Source organism: Falco naumanni, chromosome 3 (assembly GCF_017639655.2).
Source record: "Falco naumanni isolate bFalNau1 chromosome 3, bFalNau1.pat, whole genome shotgun sequence".
NCBI classification, from domain to species: domain Eukaryota; kingdom Metazoa; phylum Chordata; class Aves; order Falconiformes; family Falconidae; genus Falco; species Falco naumanni.
The window spans coordinates 17,116,912-17,134,803 of record NC_054056.1 but is presented as its reverse complement, the minus strand read 5'-3'; the positions used below and the strand labels follow the sequence as shown (position 1 = coordinate 17,134,803).

General features: G+C 57.9%; 1 protein-coding gene across 4 annotated transcripts in view; it reads left to right on the top strand.

Annotated features, from left to right (window-relative positions):
• Window positions 1-17,892, top strand: part of AGRN (agrin) — a 128,802-nt gene that overhangs the window by 46,435 nt on the left and 64,475 nt on the right. For 2 of the 4 annotated variants that reach the window (XM_040587625.1, XM_040587624.1), the window contains exons 3-4: window positions 1,908-1,928; window positions 15,511-15,558. In XM_040587625.1, coding sequence (XP_040443559.1) covers window positions 1,908-1,928; window positions 15,511-15,558 — 69 coding nt within the window. The remainder of the gene's footprint in view (window positions 1-1,907; window positions 1,929-15,510; window positions 15,559-17,892) is intronic. The other 2 variants (XM_040587627.1, XM_040587626.1) reach the window with 1 other exon arrangement.

Below are 17,892 nucleotides of genomic sequence, written 5' to 3'. Positions count from 1 at the left end.
GGGCCGTCTCCAGCCCTCAATGCTCACTTTGTTTTTCCCCTAATAGTCTCAGTGAGCTGTCAGGACTCTTCACAGTGTCACATTACCCATGTCCCACAGTCCATTGTGGGAGCTGCTGCTAACGTGGCATGCAGAGCACGTGGGAGGCCTCAGCCCGGGTGCTGGGGCAGCGGGTGAGGCTCTCTGTTCCAGCTGCTTCCTTGTCTTCCTCCTGCTCAGTTTCCTCTGCTGTGTGGCCCAGCACGCTCCCTTTCCCTGAGAAGTCGCCCACTTCCATCCCCTGCATCCCACCCATCTGGCCGTGCTTCCCCTGGGGCTCCACACCTGTCCTCTTTCAGCAGCCTCTGAGCCCCCGGCCTGAGAAGGGCACACAAGCAGCACCACTTGCTCCAAACTCCACCCTGCTCTTAAATATCTGGTAGCTGTTGTGTGGGCCTGGGAGGGGGCAGAGTGGGCTGGATGGAGTAGAAAAGAGGGGTTAAGGGTTGCATTTCACACTAGGAGATACCCATGTCCTGGTGGGACAAGGACCTGGATGTGAGGACAGCTCCTAATGCTGTAGGTGCCTAGAATGAAAGTTGCAACGGTTACAGGACTTCAGTAGATCACTTGGCAGACAAATAAGCCATGCTCTATAACAACTATTGAAACGCTCAGCTGTTTGACTGTTAACCTTCTCTTTCATCATGTGAGTTGGGAACCTCCTTTCATCTTGTGCTCTGGTTCCCTAGACTTCAAAAGTAATTCTGGCCCAGGTGATGCATTTGGATAGGAGGTATCAAGCTGTGATGGTAAAGGATGTGCCCCTTTGAGTTGGATGGGAAACATCTGATCCCTGGGAGCCTGCATTGGGAACTTGGCATGGCTGTGGATAGCTCAGCTCCTGGACGTTTCCAAATGGTGCACTTTGTTTCAGAAAATCATGTATTGGCAAGGCAACCCGTGAAGTTTAACAGTTAATGCATGTTGGCTCCCGAGCCTTTGGCTGCACTTGTTAGTTTCTCCGGGACCTCCTTTAGCCATCCTTGTAAGGCAGGAGTGCAGCCTTCTCCGTGGATCAGATCAACCGTGATATCTAATCCATCGTGCTTGTGCTGTGTGGCTGATAGTCAGCGGTTAGTGCTGAGGTGTTCCTGATGGGTTTTTTTATTGTCATTTGCATGTATTTAGTGTTACGGTTCTGGGGCTCTCTGTTTCTCCCTTCTTTTGCTGTGCGTGATTTAGGCTGTTGCAGTGTGCAATATCATCAGTAACATCAGGATCCTGCTGTTTTCTGGCTCTCTGCAGATCTGGGAGCCCATTGTCCCATGAACACGGATTTAAATCAATGGGTTTAGAAGTCGGAGATGGAAATAAACTCAGAGGGGACAAGCGATGCTCCTGAAATGAGGGTTTCTACTGGAAGAATCGGGGTTTTACTGGGGAAACAGCGTGTTCCTGTGTTGCAAACAAAGGTGGCAGTGCCGGTCGTACTGCCCCCTCAGCACCCAGCCCCGGGCTGTGTGTGGGTCTCTGGAGGCACAGTTGGGGTGGCTGGGCCACCTCTCGGGGCCTGCCACATGTGGCAAAAATGCCCACATCTGCTACCTGTGAGCTGCTGTTTTTCTCCTGCTTCCTCTGTATGCGATGTAGGAAAGCTGGGCCAGGGATAGGGAATTCCTCCCCAGGATACAGGTGCCAGCCACCTGGCCACCATGGGGTGATTTGGGAGCTAGTGCCTGTCTGATGCTGCCTCGAAAGGGATGGAGGAGACAGCTGGAAGCTGCCCCAGGTGGTATCAATAGCGGAGCGCTGGAGGAGGGGGGTTGGGGGAGGGTAGGAAAGCTTTGGGTTAGCTGCCTTGTTTTCTTGTTTCTAACTGTTTTGTTCTCTCCTTTTTCTCCCTGCCCCTCCCCTGCTTTCTAAAGAACATAGGAAGCTTCTTGCTGGTAAGTGGTGGTGTGTCATGCAAAAAATTACCATTTTTTCCATCCACCATCAGACTCGCTGACTAGTCCATGTCATTCTTCCATCCACCCAGGATGTGCTAGAGCAATAGAAACCTTCTGGAGGTGGGTACAGGCACACCCGTCCACATGGCCTTCTGGCTGCAGAGTGTGCGCTCACCTCAAAGGAAGCTATTGCTTTTAGATCACAGTTTGAAGAACTGCTTTCCCCTCTGCCTCCATGTTGCTCAGCCTGACATTGTTGCCTGGACTCAATTGGATTGCCACTGTCCTTGCACAAAGCAAGAGACAGCTGCTGCAGCACCAAGCCTCTGGAGTGCTGTGGGTGCGAAACTGTGATCTAAGGACACTTTTCACCTAGTGCTTGCCTCATTTCCAACTCCATCCTCAGCCTCTCACCTTCTGCTTCCTGGGGAGGGTGGGGGGAGAGCGCTGCCCCAGCTCACACTGGAGGTAAAAGGGATGGGCTTGCCTGTTGACCTGGCCTGGGGGTTTTGTGGCACCTGATGCAATTAATGAAGGAGGGCAGAGCACTGCTGCCAGCAGGGTGAGAGCAGGGGCTATGTGCGCCCCCCATTCTGGCTCAGCTGTGAAGCTGCAGGTGTGGGCAAACATGCCACAGACAATTCTTCTGGGTGTCTTTCTAGCAAAAGCAAGTGAAGTGTGGGTATGGGTCAAAGCCCATAAGGTGTTCTGTCCCTCCTGTCCCTGCTCCTCTGGTTCCCTCGCCTCACCTGCCCTGCACCGTGTCAGCAGCAGCCCCAGCTGTCATCCACAGGGACAGTTGTTTCAAACAGTGAATCCCAGTCATTAAAACAAACCATGTGTGTGCCCTGGCTGATGAGAGCAGCCCTTAGCGGGTGAGGGAAGGGCATGCAGTGTACATGGCTGCAGGCTGGCTGGGTGCCCACTTCCCTGTGATCCCTGGTGCTGGGAATCCTGGCATCCCGGGAGCCTCATGGCCAGCTCTTTTGTTTGGTGGCTGTGGATACAGAGCGTGTTTAAGGAAGGTGTTTGGCATGTGGTTGGGACTGGCAGTTCATCTCATGCCCTCTCCCTGTATGCACAAACCTCTGTGCACATCAGTTGGTTGCACGGGTGGCTCGGGCTGGAGGACAGCCTCCCAGTGCTGCTGCTGACCCTCTCCAGTGTGCCCGAGCAGCTGCCCTGCTGTGGCGCGAGGTCCCAGGTCCTTGTTTGCCATGGACAGGCAGCCATCCCCTGCCTGGGTGGACATGCTTGGGTGTAGAGGCATCAAAACGCTTCTCTGCGCCAGCTTTGACTTCGGGGTGCTCTTCTGCCCACACTGTGCTCATCTTGAGACTTTTAGGTTCACTGCTGACCCATGTAGGTAGCTGTGTAAGCAGCTGGCTTTTTGGGGTGGGATGAGACAGAGCCTTGGCAGCTCAGCTAGCCTTGCTCTGGGCATTGTGGCTGGCTGCCTCAAATCCCTCCGAACCGAGGAAAAGGGAGTTACACCAGGCCTGGACCAGCTGAGGCTGGTGAGCTGTTTAAAACTATTGCTGCTGTATTTCCTCCCTGTTTTGTGCCCCTCATTATGTATAATATATGGGCCACACTGTGCAGATCGGGAGGGGGGTAGGCTGAGGGTTTGCTTGGAACTGTGCCTTTCCTGCAAAGGTGCTGGAGAGGGACGTAAAAGTTTTATTGGAAGCTGCCTGCTCCTGGCCTGGATCCTGGGCCTCTCTGGGTCCAGGAGCAAGGAGGGAAGCTATCCGAGCCGACAGCATCCCCTGCCGGATGATGCTTCCTGTGCCTCTCGGCCATGGGATGCGTTAACCGCGTTTTTCCCGGTGGGAGAGTGTTCCGCTCTCCTCTGCGTGCGGGCGCTGCTGCCAGCAGCCCCACCGACTGGATGCTGGATGCTGTTCCCTGCTTGCAACGCTGGCACAAAAATTTTACTTTCAGCTGCGCCTGGTTGACGGCGCAGTGGCTGGATGCCGCCTGCTTCTGGCTCTCCAGACAGCAGGTGAGCAGGAGAAAAAGGGTCTGTGTTCCTGGGGCTGCCCACTCCCCGTTGCTGTGTCTCCATCCAGCACACCTCTGTGTGCTGGATGCATCTCATGCACGCCACGTGCCTGTGAGCAAGCTGCGAGCAGGACCGCAGTTGATCAGAGGAGAGGGTGTCCTTTTCTTTCCGCTCCTTCGTAGGCTCTTGCTGCTCCTGCCTTCCCAGTCCACCTGGAGCAGTTGCCCACTTCCCCTGAGGGCCTGTGCAAGCACACATTTTTGCTGGGTGTTTCCTTTCTAGTGATGTGCTTGAGCTCTCGTCACCTTGCTGCGTAGCTCAGGAGGCATCGCTCTCCCCCAGGAACCAGGCTGCGCAGGGTCTGTCCAAGCAGCACCGCAGCAGAGCTGGGCGATGGGCCGCCTGTCTCCCTCTGCAGGAGGGGACAATGCGGCCACCTCTCGCTCTGCGGTAAGTCTGGCTCTGTGCGTTCCCAGGAGGTCTGTCTTGCACTGCTCCGTGGCTCTTGTGGTTTGCTTTCTGGGAAGTGGTTAACAAAGCTCTGCTGCACCAGACAGCTGGGCCCGGGGCCCGGGGTTGATGCTTTTTTCTGCAGTGGGTGCCGGACGCAGCCACGACCGGGCGCCTGCCTCGGAGCTGCTCGCAGGGAGCCCTGCATGCTGCCTCCACGGCAGGCGCTGGTGCTGGCTGGCACCGAGCTGCATCACCCAGCGGTGCGGGTGCAATATCTAGCCCTTGCAGGCTTTCTTGTGTCCAGGCTGACTTGTGGGAGAGGTGCGGTGAGAACATTTGGCTGGTGTAACTCAGCTCCAGGCCCAGGGTCGGAGCAGGGTGAGGCCTCCGGCTGAACTGGGGGCAAACCCGCTGCTCCTGGCCGGGAGGAGGTGGCAGAGAGGTGCTGGGTGCCCTGTGGCGTGGTGTTCAGCTTCTGCTCTCTAGAGCAGCTCTGGGTGAAGACTGACAGGCCCTCTCCTCAATATTGCTGCCAGCACTCCCTCTGCCTGCAGCACATTGTACAGCTGGCACGGTCCAGGCATGCTGCTGCTGTCAGCGTGGCTCACCTTTGCTCAGGGTCTGTGCTGGCCATTCCTGCATCACCCCACCACCGCTGCTCGTTGAGCGTTGTTCTGGGTGGGTAGGAATTTGAGGTGTTCTAGTGAGGTGCTTCTGCTTTCGCACTCTCTGCATGCCTGGTTCTCACTAGCATCATGTTGTGCTCTGCTGATGTGGTTGTAGGATTCTGAGGTTACTGGCAGTACCCTAACTCCTGCCAGTGCTGCTCTTTTGAGCAGACCTGGTATGAGACATGCCCCACCCCTGTTGCTAAAGAATGTCATTCATAGTCTGGAGGCACTCCGGTGGCAGCTGCTTTCTCGGTGGGAAGGTATCCAGCGTGCCAGGGATACGTACTAATTTTATCTTGCTGTGTGTTTGCTCCAGAAATGTGCTGTAGGTTTGTTTCATCATTTGTTTTCTACTGTTTTTTCCTATTTGCACCCCCCCACGTTATCGTATCCTTGAGGAACTCTGCTACACCAGCTGATCCTCACGCCCCCTTGCAGATGAACAAGTTTACATCAGCTTGCAAAGCAGCTGGTGTATGTTTGGAAGCGGGTTGGTAGAAGTGACATCTCGCAGCTCAGCCAACTCGATCAGCACGCGGAGAGGCTGAAGGGCTTGGGCGGTTTGCTCTAGCCACTCCAGTAGTTAGGCAAGGCTCTTCCTCTGGCGGAGGGAGTTGATGCTGTCTCGGGGAGGCAGTAGCCACAGGACAACGTAAGTTCAGGGCAGACTGAAGTGGCTGAACGGTCTGTTTGTCCCCCAGCAAGGGAGAGGCTTGCCTTCCTCGTCAGTCTCGCGCTGCTGTAGCATCATCCCCGCCGCGCCGGTGCTGCCGGCAGCCGCCGGGCTCCCCTGGCAGCGCGGCGGGGCTGGCGAGGGCGGCAGGTGGCGGTGTGAGCCCGCCGGAGGAGCCGGCCCGGCTGCACCCAGCCTCTGCGGCCGCGGGCTCGGAGCTGTAGTGCGGCACCCCCCGAGCGTCCGGAGACCGCAGGGGGACAGACTCGAGGGGGCCCTTGTCCCAGCATCGCCCTGGCTCGGCTGTTCTCGGTGTCGCCCCTGAAGGGCAGTCCTGCGGCGGGCAGCAGTGCGGGCAGCGCGGCTGCAGGGAGCCACGGGGGAGGGAGGCGGCGGCTGCTGAAGGCGTGAAATCCCTGGCTGGGTGCCTTGGTCTGGAAAGCCCTCTGGGGCTGGGGGTTCAAGCCCGGCTGCCCCATTTGGAGCCTGCAAGTTGGGCTCTCGGGGGGTGGGGAGTCAGGGCCAGGAGCACGGGGGCCTGCAGCAGCCCAGCAGCTCGAGTGAGCAGTCACCTGGGGCGGCAGTTTGCGAAGGCAGAGGGTGACAGGGCTGGGCAAAGGGGGCTTGGGCTCCTGTGGCTCAGCACTGAGATGCGTCACCTCCCTCCTCTGGGTTGCTTTTGCTTTGCTGTGTGTGTGATTTTGGGGAGCAGCTGTGTACTTTTGGATCTGGACACCAAGTTCTGCATGCAAACCTTCTGGGGGGGGTATATTTTTTTTTTAAGGAGGGAAGGCAGAAACATCGTAAACCCCAGTCACCATCACATATGGGTGGCTAGGTGGAAGAGGTGTGGGGGTTGTGCAGTGCGTGTGGGGGGACATCTGTTAACGGGGGGGGGACGACTGTATTTGCAGCATGTGCACAGGCTGTGGTGTGCAGACCACCTGCTTGGAGAAGGGTCAGCAGTTCTGGGAGAGGGTGATCTGTATTCCCTGGGGCACACACATGTGGCCCATTCCATGCTCAGGCATCCCCAAGCACATCTGGAAGACAGCTGCATGGTCCAGTGTTGCACGGTAGGAGGGGTCTGTTTCAGGACAAAGTCATTAAGTGGGGAAGCCCTGCTTTTCAGAAGAGGCAGCCAGGCACCCCTTGTCTGGCAGCGCCTGGCACAGCTGTTTATTAGCGATGGTGTGAATTAACGCCCCTTTCCACTCCCAGCACACGCACCAACCTAGCCATGAGGCTGGCCACCCCAGCCCCATATCCCACGCTCGCTCCCCCGTCTCCCGTTGATAGGGTTTAAAAGCTCCTTATTTCCAAGTGCTGCTCAGCAGGAGTCAAGCTGGGTCCTGCCAAGTGTTAAATGAAATAATTAAAATCCCCACTTTCTCCCCCTCCTGCTCCTTTCTCCCTAATGCTGGTAATTAGCCTGTAAAACTGCAGGAGGGAATGAGGAAGGGAGAATGTGCAAATGCCTTCTGCAGGCTCCCTCCTCCTCCTCCTCCCCCCCCCTCCTCCTCCTCCTCCCCAGAGGAAGCACAAAATGGCTCTCTAGGCATTGGGTGCTGTCAGATAAATCCCAATTAGCTCCCTGCCAAACAGGATTAGCAAGAAGGGAACCAGGTGGGGAATCAGCCTGGCAACAGCAGGAGCTGGGGGGGGCTTCTGCAAGATCTCTAGCTCAGTGAGGAGGGAGAGATTGACAGCTGTCAGTCAGTTCCCAACGTAGCACTGATTTTTGATGTTGCAGGCTGGTATCTGGCATCTGGTAGGCAGAAATGGGGAGGTGAAAGAAATGAAACTGGTGGTTCCTGCTGGTGTTATCTCTTCCCAAGTAATGGGTGGCTTGAGGGCGCAGAGTCCCATGAGGTGCCCGTGAGCCCCCCCGTCGGAGGGCAGCGTAGAGATGCAGGGCAGCGTGCATGGGTCGTGCTGCTCCCAGTGCCGATGTGCCATACGCATCTCCTGCCAGCTCAGAAGCAAGAGGGTGAAACTACCGTCCTGCCACACTAAGCACAGCCAGCTGCACCCAGCCCAGCCCCTTCTGCCCGTTTGCTGCATTTTGGCAGCAGCTACGACATCCTCACCGTGAAAGCCCAGAAATAAACCCATTGATGGCACCAGGCTTTAAACTGGCTGGTGACCACATGGAGGCCTTAATGCACTGAACACTTTCATTTAGAAAACTGGGCAGGGAGGAATATGGATGAGCTCAAAGATAATGTTTTCTTGCCTCTAGTAGAGGAATAGCAGCTGTGTCTGAGGGTGTTAAATTAGCTGGCTGTCCCCTGTCCTGGCAGATGTGGTGACTTTCTGCCTCTTGCTCCCTGCTGGGGCTGGCCCTCCTCTGAACACCTGCAGCCCTAGCCAGGCAGCTCCCAGTCCCCAGGAGGAGGAAGGGGAGAAAGTCAGCACAGGTGTGCAGCATTGCTCGCAGTGGGGATGGTGGCTCGGAGTGGGGCCTCGGCGTGGCTGAGGGATGGGTCCCCTCTGCCCAGGGCTGGCCAGGCTGGGCTGTCCCAGTGCGGACTGAGCTGGACGTAGAGGTACCAGGGGGACCAAGCTGTCCCGATGCCTCGGGTGCCTCTGGCTCATGCACAGCCACCCCTTTCCACTTCACCTGGAGCTGGTGGTGTGCATTTGGTGCTGCTGGGCTCGCTGGCTAGCCCTTCTGAGCTGCTCACTTCTGAGCCAAAGGTGGGTTTTATGTTCTCTTCGCCTTGTCAGGTCTTGCTGTGTTTTCCTGCCTGGTCCTTCATGCACTGGTGTCAGAAGTGTAGAGGGAAGGGCTGTGTGGTGGGCACGGTCAGCAGAGGGAGTGGTGGTGGGGGAGACCGGCTCTCCCTTCATGCTGTGGCTGGCACAAAAGGATACGGGCATTTGTGAAATGCCGCAGCCGTACAGGGGTGTCTACCTGCAGCTAGCTCTGGGAACAGGGTGAGGGGACAATAACAGACAAAAACCAATGACCTGCAAGTCGAACAAGACAAGTGTGATGTCTCCCCAGTGCAACTGGCTCTTCTGATTATAAAGTCTCATCGGAAAGACTTTGCAGGGCTGAAAAGGTGCAAGTGTTTGTCTTTTCCAAGAGAGTGATGCGCTGATCTGCCCATGCTGGAGTTTGAACCTGCCTCTTCCAGGACACAAAGGCTGTTTAGATCTGAGGCAGTGCTGCCCCTAAAAGTGGCCCCCAAATGGCTGGGGGGGACGGAGTCCTTGCAGACTTGGGAAGAAAGGGAGGACTGTGCAGTGGCTGATTTGCATGTGAAAACACGCTTGCATTGCTTGCAGGAGGATGCAAATGTCCTCGCTTCCCTCTGGGGATTTTTTCTTTCTTTATTCGAAGCCAAGCCTCTGGCCTTAGCCTGCATGTGTTGGAATTGCCAGGGGAGCATGGCTCTGAAGTCCTACCTGGGGGTAGTTCTTCTGGTATGTTGTTGTGGTATGTTCAGGAGCAAGCCAGGAGGTGAGAAGGATGCTTCTGGGCCAGTGTCAGTGTGACAGTGCTCCGGTGAAGGCATTGGACAGGAGTTTGGCACCTGTGTCCCAGGGCAGAGTGGAAAGATGCAGGACCAGGCAGAGCAGAAGGACCAGGCCAAGCTGGCCACATGGTGACCAGGCAGAGGAGAGGGCCAGGGCACTCTGCTTTCTTTTTGGGAAGGTCTTGGCTTCTTGTGTGATGCTCTAGAAACTCCCGGGGGCTGTAGTAGCTGAGGAGGATACTAGGAACAGGGCAGTAGTGGCAGGAACTTGAGCTTACCCTTTGAGAGGAAAATACTGGGTTGGAGGGGTGGGGGCTCTGTGTTCGGTGAGGTTAGAGGTCTGTATCCAGTTGCTGAGGTGCTCCAACCTGCTCAGCCAGCCCTCATGCTTCATCCCTGGTGAAGGAAGGGGTGTTGTGCCACGTCCCAGGGGGCAGCCCCATGGCTCCTCAGCCAGCACCAGAGGCCCTTTCCCACCTGGTTCAGCAGTGCTCTCCCTGGCAGAGGGCTTTGCTTGTGAGGGGGCTCCTGAGATGTGTTCCTGGCAGGGGTCTGCTGGGGAGAGAGGGTTTGGCAGAGTGTTTCCCACTGAACCCTTGTAGTACTTGGGCTTTTTGCAGCCCCTGCTTGTGTTGGGGCTGCCTTACTGCTTGGACATGAGGCCATCAGGCACCCTGTTCATGTGGGCTCTGCTCCTGTCAGGGTGGTTAGGATGCAGCCCATGCCTCACAGCAAGCTGGGTTCATGTTCTGCAAGTCCCTGGGAGGAGAGGGAGTGATGCAGGTTTAAAGAGGAGCAATGTCTGGGACGTGACTTGGATTTCTTTCCTCCTTTCTCCATTTTTCTTCTTCCCTGTACTGCTCTTGGCAAGTTGCATCTGCGGTGTTGGGACACCCAGGATGCTCCCAGCCCACGTCTCCAGCAGAGGAGCAGCGTGGCTTTGTGGTGCAGCTGTAGGGCAGCTTGTGCCAATCCCACAAGGAGATGCGGCAACCTGCTGACTCGTGGTGCCTGAGATGCCCTGCTAAAGGACCACCCAGTCTCCTCTGCATCTCCTCGATGGAGCGGAGAGTGGGTGGATTCAGCTTTGGTGTTTGTGTCCCAGGGGCTCCAGGCGAATTGCCAAGGTGAGGGAGGGAGGGGCAGCACAGCTAGAGCAGGTCGGGACTGGGAGGGGTACATGCTGCCAGCAAGGGTAATTCTCCCATCTCAAGTTGTTGTTGTCTTTGGGAGGAGTGGGTTGTGGGAGGGCTGCTTGTCCATCCAGCTGGGCACCTCCCTGGGGGAGAGAGGAGGAGGAGACCCCCTGCAGCCAGTGTCACTGGCAGGCCAGTTGTACCAGCGTCTCATGGAGGCACAGCACCCCGCTGGTGGTGGGAGAGGAGAGGGGGGCCGAGCAGCCAGGCGAGGTGGTGGTGGCTGCTGGCAGTGGCTGGGGGGAAGCTGTGCTTCCCTTCCTGGCTGCAGCAGCTGCCTGGTCGGTGCTGAGCAGGGGGAGACAGGAGGAACTTAAAGCGAGCTTCTCTGCAATGAGCTTCCCAGTTTTGATCACAGCCGGGTTACCCGCTGCCACGTCTCCACAGTGCTCATCTTGCCCTACAAGCACAGAACGAGTGCACAGTGCTCATCTTGCCCTACGAGCATGGGATGGGTGTTTGAGGACTCCTTCCTTGCTTTGCACGATGCAGCAGGGTACAAACAGTCCCTCCGCCGTGCCTGGGGGACAGGGAGGGCCTCCTGTCCCATGGCTTGGATGATAAACCAGACTCTGAAACTGCAGAACTGTGTATAATCAGCCCAGACTTTGTGTTCAGGTGGCTCTGTAACTGGAGGGCCTTCCTCTTGCAGGGTTTTGTTTGTAGTCTCCAGAGTTGCTTTATTCCTCTGTGGTGAGGAAGAGCTCAGCCAGTTTGCTAAGGACGACGGTGCCTTAGAAATGAGGTGGCAAGTCATGGTGCTCTGGATGCGTGGTACTGCGGGCAGGGGAACGGCTTGCTGGGAGCCGTGTGTTTTGCCAGGGGTGCCGTCTCACTAGAGACAGGTCTTCAGCCTGGAGAGGGGCTGAGGGGAGCAGGTGTGGAGTGGGGTCCCAGGGAGCCTTGGGTGCCAGGTATCGCTGCCTTTGGGAGTGCTTGGGCTGTAGCTGCTGCCCTGCCCTGCCATTCGCTCTTGCCCCGTTGCTGGACCTTCACTCAAGAAATCTGGCTTTTGGCCCTGACCTCCCTCTGGCTTTCAGCCCAGATCTCCTCTTGGCAGCTTTCCTGTCCTTGCTGGCAGCATCCCACCTCAGGGAAGCAGCGACTCAAGGCTTCTGGCTTCCTGGGGGTAGGGGTACGCAGGTAGGCAAGGAAGGGAGCAGCGCAGCTTGATGGTGCACGCGTGTCCCAGCACTTCACCCCTCCGTGCTCCCTGCCCCCCATCCAGCTGGTGTGCCAGCACCGGCCCGCAGCGGGTCCCGACTCAGCGGGGTCCCTGCGGTTGCAGCCCCCGTCCGGCTCCCCCGGTGTTTTGGGGTGGGGCTGCCCCCGGTCCGTGGGGTGTGCTGGGCTGTGCCTCCCACCCTCTGGAACAAATATCCTAGAAAACGGCAAGAAGGGGCTGCTCCTGCCCCTCTGCGTGGCTCTGCTGGCCCAGGGGGTCTCGGCCCCCGCGGGAAGCCCCTGGAAGGGGGGGGGTTAATGCTGGGGAGCGCGTGCGGACTTTCCCCGCCTTTCAGCATCTCGAGTGGGCGAATGGGGCAGGCGGGGCGATGAGCTTTCCCCCCCCCGGGGGTGGGGTGGGGGGTGCCCGGAGCCGCCCCCCCCCCCCCCGCCCTGCCTGCGCAGAGGTCCCGGGGGAGCCGGGGCAGCACGACCCCGCCGCCTCCTGCTCTTTGTCTGCGCCGCGCCCGTTCGCCTTCGCCTCCCCTTTGTTGGCCGGCGGGGCAGGGGCTCGCCCCCCCCAGCCCCCCCCGCTTCCCGGAGCCGAGGGGGCGGGCGGGAGCCCCGCTGCCGGCGCAGGGCGGGGGGCTGCCGGGCCCCGCGGGGCAGAGGAGCGGGCGGGGAAACTTCAGGGCGTGGGGTGGGCGCTCGGCGGCCGCGCCGGCTCCTCTCCCCTCCGTGCTCTGTTGTCTCGGCGTGGGGCCGCGGGTGCTGGCACGGGGGTTCCGAGCTGCCTCGCTGGCTGCGCCCACCCACTCGCCCACCCACCCACCCAGGCAAGGGTGGCCGCCGCTCCCGTCGCTATCCGAGCGTCTGTGCCGCCTCTCCATGCCGGGCTCCGCCGGGAGCTGGAACCTCTCCGGGAAGGACTGGCATGTCCCAGCGGCGTGAGGGGAGCTGCCCTGCTGCGGCGGCCGCCGTGGCGGTGACGGGGCCGGTGCCCGTGCTGGGTAGCGTCGCTCTTTGCCGGCGAGACAGCGGCTCGCCGAGCGGGGGAAGCCGGGCTGCGGCTCCTTGCTCATGGGAGGGCTGGGAGGGTGCTGGGGAGCTGGCGCCTGGCTGGGCTGAGCGGCGGCAGCGGCGGGGGAGCGCTGGGCACCGGCTGCCCCGGAGGAGAGCGGAGCGGAGCAGGGATGGATGCGCAGCGGCGGTGAAAGGAGCCTTGGCGTGGAAGAGGGAACGGCAGCCCTCAGCCGGGGCGGGGGCCGACTGAGCAGCGCTGGGCTGCTCCCGGTGCCGAGGACCTGTCCCGGAGGGGTCAGCAGCCGGTGGGCGTGGGAGTGCCTGCCCCGGAGCAGCCGCCGGAGGAGACGCCAGGACCGCCGGGGAAGCTCAGTGTTGCTGGAGCGCGGTGGTACGGAGCCTGAGCGGGGAGCTGAGCGGCTGCCGGGGTGCTGAGACCTCCCCTCCCATCCCCGCCGAGAGGGCACGGGGGTTGCCGAGGCTGCGAGCCTGGGAGGGGTCCCATGCCCGCACCCCTGACACCGTCTCTGTCCCAGCCCTGCACTCGGGAGCCAGCCGGTGTTGGTGCTGCGGCAGCGCCCACCGTGCCCACGCCGGTAGCAGCTTGTCCCAGTGCCGCTGGGCTTGGCCACGGAACTTGAGCGCGTAGCACTTTTGCCTGGGGTTGTTCGGGTTGCTTTCTGCGGGCGGCTGTGGATTGACACCTCCTGTGCTGGAATAGGGATTATTGCGCACCAGACTGTGCGTGTGTCCCCCTGGGGTGGGCTTGGACCAGACCCCTAGGCTGTGCCTCTGAGATGGCAGATGTGGGGACAAACTCTTGCTCCTGAAGGTGCCCCCGGCCTGCCCTGCCCTCCTGCAAGCAGAGGATGGGAACTTCTGGAAAAACTTAAGTCTTGCAGCTGCCAAAGACGACCAGGGAGGGAAGGAAGAGGGACCCATGTGAGCCTTGTGGCTACTCTGCCTTGGATGGGTCGGTGGCGGGTTGAGCTTTGGCCCGCAGCGTGACAGCTGAGCATGACGGCTTGCCAGTACCCCATGGCTCCGGGGGCCTTGGAGCGGGACCGTATGTACCAGCACAAGGTCTCCTTGGTGGTGCGGTATTTCATGATCCCATGCAACATCTGCCTCATCCTCCTGGCCACCTCGACGCTGGGATTTGCTGTGCTGCTCTTCCTCAACAACTGTAGGTGTCCCTGGGCGCGTGGGAGGAGCAGGGGAGGGAGAGGCAAGGGTTAGGTCAGCTGGTATAACGGGGCTCTGGCTGGGGACAGCCCTCCCGATGCTGCCAGCCGCCGGCTGGGTTAGGGTTAGGGTTCTGCAGCTCTGCCCCCATTTTTCCCTGAGGTGATGTTGGTCCAGAGCTGCAGAGTGAAGCTGTGAAGGCGGGCGTGCATGGGCCAGCCCCAGCTCCCCACCATGCATGATGCACTTGTGCTCTCAGCCACACCAGCACCCTCTGTGTCCCACGTTGCGTTCCCCACCTCCCGAAATACTGTGTGTCCTGATCTGCTGCTTGAGGTCTGAGGGTGAGTGATGCTTCTGAGGGGATGCAGTGCATCTGTTTGCAAGGTGGGGATCTCAGCAGGGCTGTGTGGGAGGTGAGGGGCAAACAATGGGCTCCTGTGAGTCCTGCCCTGGCCAGGGGCTGCTTCTGCTGCCTTGTTACAAGCAAACTGCTGAACTGTGGGACCCTGTCACTGTATGGGATGGGTGGGAGGTGTGTCTCCTAGGCTGCTGCAGGATCCTTGCTCTTTATATGCTCTCTTACTCTGAAGAATCAGCAGAGGGTTGGAGCAAGACAGAGGAGTTTTCCCTGTGGTTAGGCTGTTGGTTTGATCCCTGGTGTGGCTGAGTAGATTGCACACTTGGGTGTGGGTACATCCATGTATTGCCAGCTACTGTAGAGGAAGACTCCATTGTGCAGCAGTGTCTTTGACCTCCTTGATGCTGGGAAGTGCTGAACACCTGCTGTGAGAAAAACCTTTAGAGGGCAGGCAAATCCTCCAGCCTAGCTTTAGGATGCACTGTTTCCCTTGGAGTGTGCATGGTTAGACAAAAAGCTGTGTAAAACTGTAAAACACACAAATGCATTTGAAAATCACTGGTGGGAGCAGGGCCCAGGTGATGGTAGGGGGAGAGCCTGGCCTGTAGGAAGTGACGTGCTCTTTGCTACAACCTGGCTTTGTGACCCTGGGCACATTGCTTAATAGAGAGCAGAGCCCAGTTTGACACTGGCTTTGGGATGTTTCCCACTCAGAATGGCAGGGTCTGTGGAGCCTGTGTAGAGCTCATCCCCCTGCTTTATCAGAAGTTACCCAAATGTAGAGGGCTGGATGGTGGTGAGGCTGTGCCACCTTGCTCTGGGACCTGCAGTCGTGTCCCTGGGAGCTTTCACCTTCTGCTGCCCCAGGTTCCCCCTTTCTCCCACCTTTGCCTTCTTGCCTTGGAGACTGCAGCGTTCCCGGCTGCTGTCCTGCTCAACCCAAATGACTTGGTGGGTCCGTGCCTGGGTGGGCGCGTGTGTGAGAGGTGATAGGCAGCACGATTTGCATCGCAGCCCTGGTGAAATGGCACACGACGGGCCGAGGCAGGCCCCAGCCCTGCCAGGCAGAAGAGGGCTGCTGCCAGATCGTAAGCCAGAGATGCTCCATTGATACAAGTAGGAGAGATGGGGCTCGTGGCTCCTGTTCCTGCTGCTTCCCTTTTGCTTCAGGACCTCCCTGGAATTCCCTGGGAGTTGGTGCCTGCTTGTGCAGGGCATGTGTGCCAAAGGGATGAAGTGCTGGCCAAAATGCTGCTGGGGAGCTGTGGATAGAGGTGTAGAGAGAGGAGGGGTGGGGGGGCAGAGGCACGAGAGTGTGCAAAAGGGAACTGCTGATAGCCCTGTGTTTTCTGTTTCTTTGCAGACAAGCCCAATAGTTATTTTACTCAGACGCCACCGACGCCACGAGATGGTAAGTACACCGTGACTTGCTGGAGCTCGGTTTCTGTGCTCAGGATGCACTTAAGAGCAAATCACTTGAGCCTCTCGTGCTTCCGCAGCTGGTGGTGGAGCGGTGCCTCCTGACCCAGTGATCTATTTTGCAGCTGACTGGCGGCTCTCTGTGCCCGGAGCAGCACTGCATTGTGCCCTTGCCCCTGCCCGGGGGATGCAGGAGCGTGGCCCTCTGGGGTGAGGAGCCAGGGCAGAGCAGCTGTCCCTCTTTGCTCCCTGGGAGGCACAGCAGCCCCTTCTCTGCAGAGGGTTGCCTTGACGGCTGCAGTGAAGGGCTGGAAAAGGAGATGGGATCTTCCATGTGCTCCAGCAGTTTGCTGGTTCATCTGTTGAGGCTGTGGAAGGGAGGGACTGGAGAAAGGGATCTTAAAAGCAGAAGTGTTGAATCTGGTGGCTATTCTGTGTTTGTCCCTGAAGGGTCTTCTTGGATGTTGGCAAAAGGAGGAGGGAAGCAGAAGGAGGTGCAGAGGGGTGTGCTGCTCTGCAAGCACAGAGGAAAAAAAGAAAAGAACAATAGCATGTGGCTTATGGTATGTGGCAGAGTTGCCGGTGAGGGAAAGACGGTGAGAAACAGTGTTCTGCCTCCCTTGGTCCCTCCAAGGGTGGGTTTTTTTGTGTAGTGTCGGAGCAAGCCAGGGGAAGAGAGTTTAGGAGCTGACTAGTTTCAGCTTGTGGGGCCTGGAGCTTGAGGCTGTGTCATGCTGTGGTCTGGGCAGCCCACCACCACCCACACTGCCCTGAGAGCAGGCACAGCCAGGCAGGGAGGGATGTGGACACGGTGTCTCCCTGGGACTCTCTGCTGCCTTAGCAAGTCTTACTCTGGCTGGGAAAGGAGTGGAGTGGGTTGTACTGGCTCACGGCAGCAGGAGGTTAAATGGGCACAAAGCAGGAAGGAATCTATCCAGCACAGGTACATGGGACATGGGCTGAGCAGCTTAGGGAGAGGTGATTTTTGAGGCGAGCAGAGGTTGCTGAGATGATATTGGCTGTTTATTAAATTACTGCTTCTGCTGTGGAGCCAAAGTTGAATCATCACAGCCCATCCAGCCTTGAATCAGTCAGCCACTAACACTGTATAAATGCTACTGAAAAATCTGTTGGGCTTGTGCTCCAGCTGGCAAAAGATTTCAGCTTTATCAGCATCAAGAGCAAACTGGAAGCTGGTGTTCAGTTGGACATCAGGTGTGTTCAGTTGGACATCAGGTATGTCCACTGCCCTGGCCAGAAAGGTTATGGGCATGTAAGTGGGGGGGGGGGGGGGGCTGTAATGCAGCCCTCCTTCCCTTCCCATTCTTGCTTGGGTTCCACAGGTTTCTGCTTCTGAGCTCTCCTAACAATTCCCTCCCTACCTCCAAATGTTCACCTTGCCAGTCATGAGGTGGTATGGTGCTTTCCTTGTCCTCTTCCAGAATCCTTCGTCCTTCCCTGGCAGAGCAGGTAGGACAGCACCTGAGTTTCCTATGGACTTGCATTTTCCCTGGACTTGTGGCATGCACCTATGGATTGACTCACCTATGGATTCCATGGTGTCTGATGAGCAGTGTACTCACCAGCACCTCACACTTTTCTCTAGGCTTACTAAAACCTTCTGGTTTCACAGACCCATAGAAACTTTGGGTTTTGAGGCCATGCTGTGATCAGTCAACAACTTCAAAAGCTGTTAGGTGCAGGCAGGCATGCATTTGCTCAGATAATGTCATAGAATCATAGAATGGTTTAAGTTGGAAGTGGTCTTAAAGATCATCTAGTTCCAACCCCCTGCCATGGGCAGGGACACCTTCCCCCAGCCCTGGTGGCTCCCGGCCCCGTCCAGCCTGGCCTTGAGCCCTGCCAGGGATGGGGCACCCACAGCTGCTCTGGGCAGCCTCTGCCAGTGCTTCACCACACCACCCTCATAGTGAAGAATTTCGTCCTAATATCCAATCCAAATCTGTCATCATAGGAGCTTTATTTTCTCTGAAAATCAGGCTTAAAATGCCCTGTTTTCTGCTGGCAGGGTGTGCAGTCACCTTCCCCAGCCTCCCTAGTTTCATGTGCACAGATAGGAACCCAGCAGAAAACAGCAGCCAATTAATAATATGTTTGTTTCTTTCTTTCATTCCTTCTCTGATGGGGGTGGGGAAGGAGGCGGGGGAGAAACGGATGCTAGATAAAATGTGATTAATCTATAATTGGACCAGAGAAAGCATCTAAAGCAAAAATAAAAACGAACGTAGGTGTAACTCCTAGCTTACGGCTCCAAAATATTAGCAGCCCAGCCCATCCAGATGACATACTCCAAAAGATCTCTGGT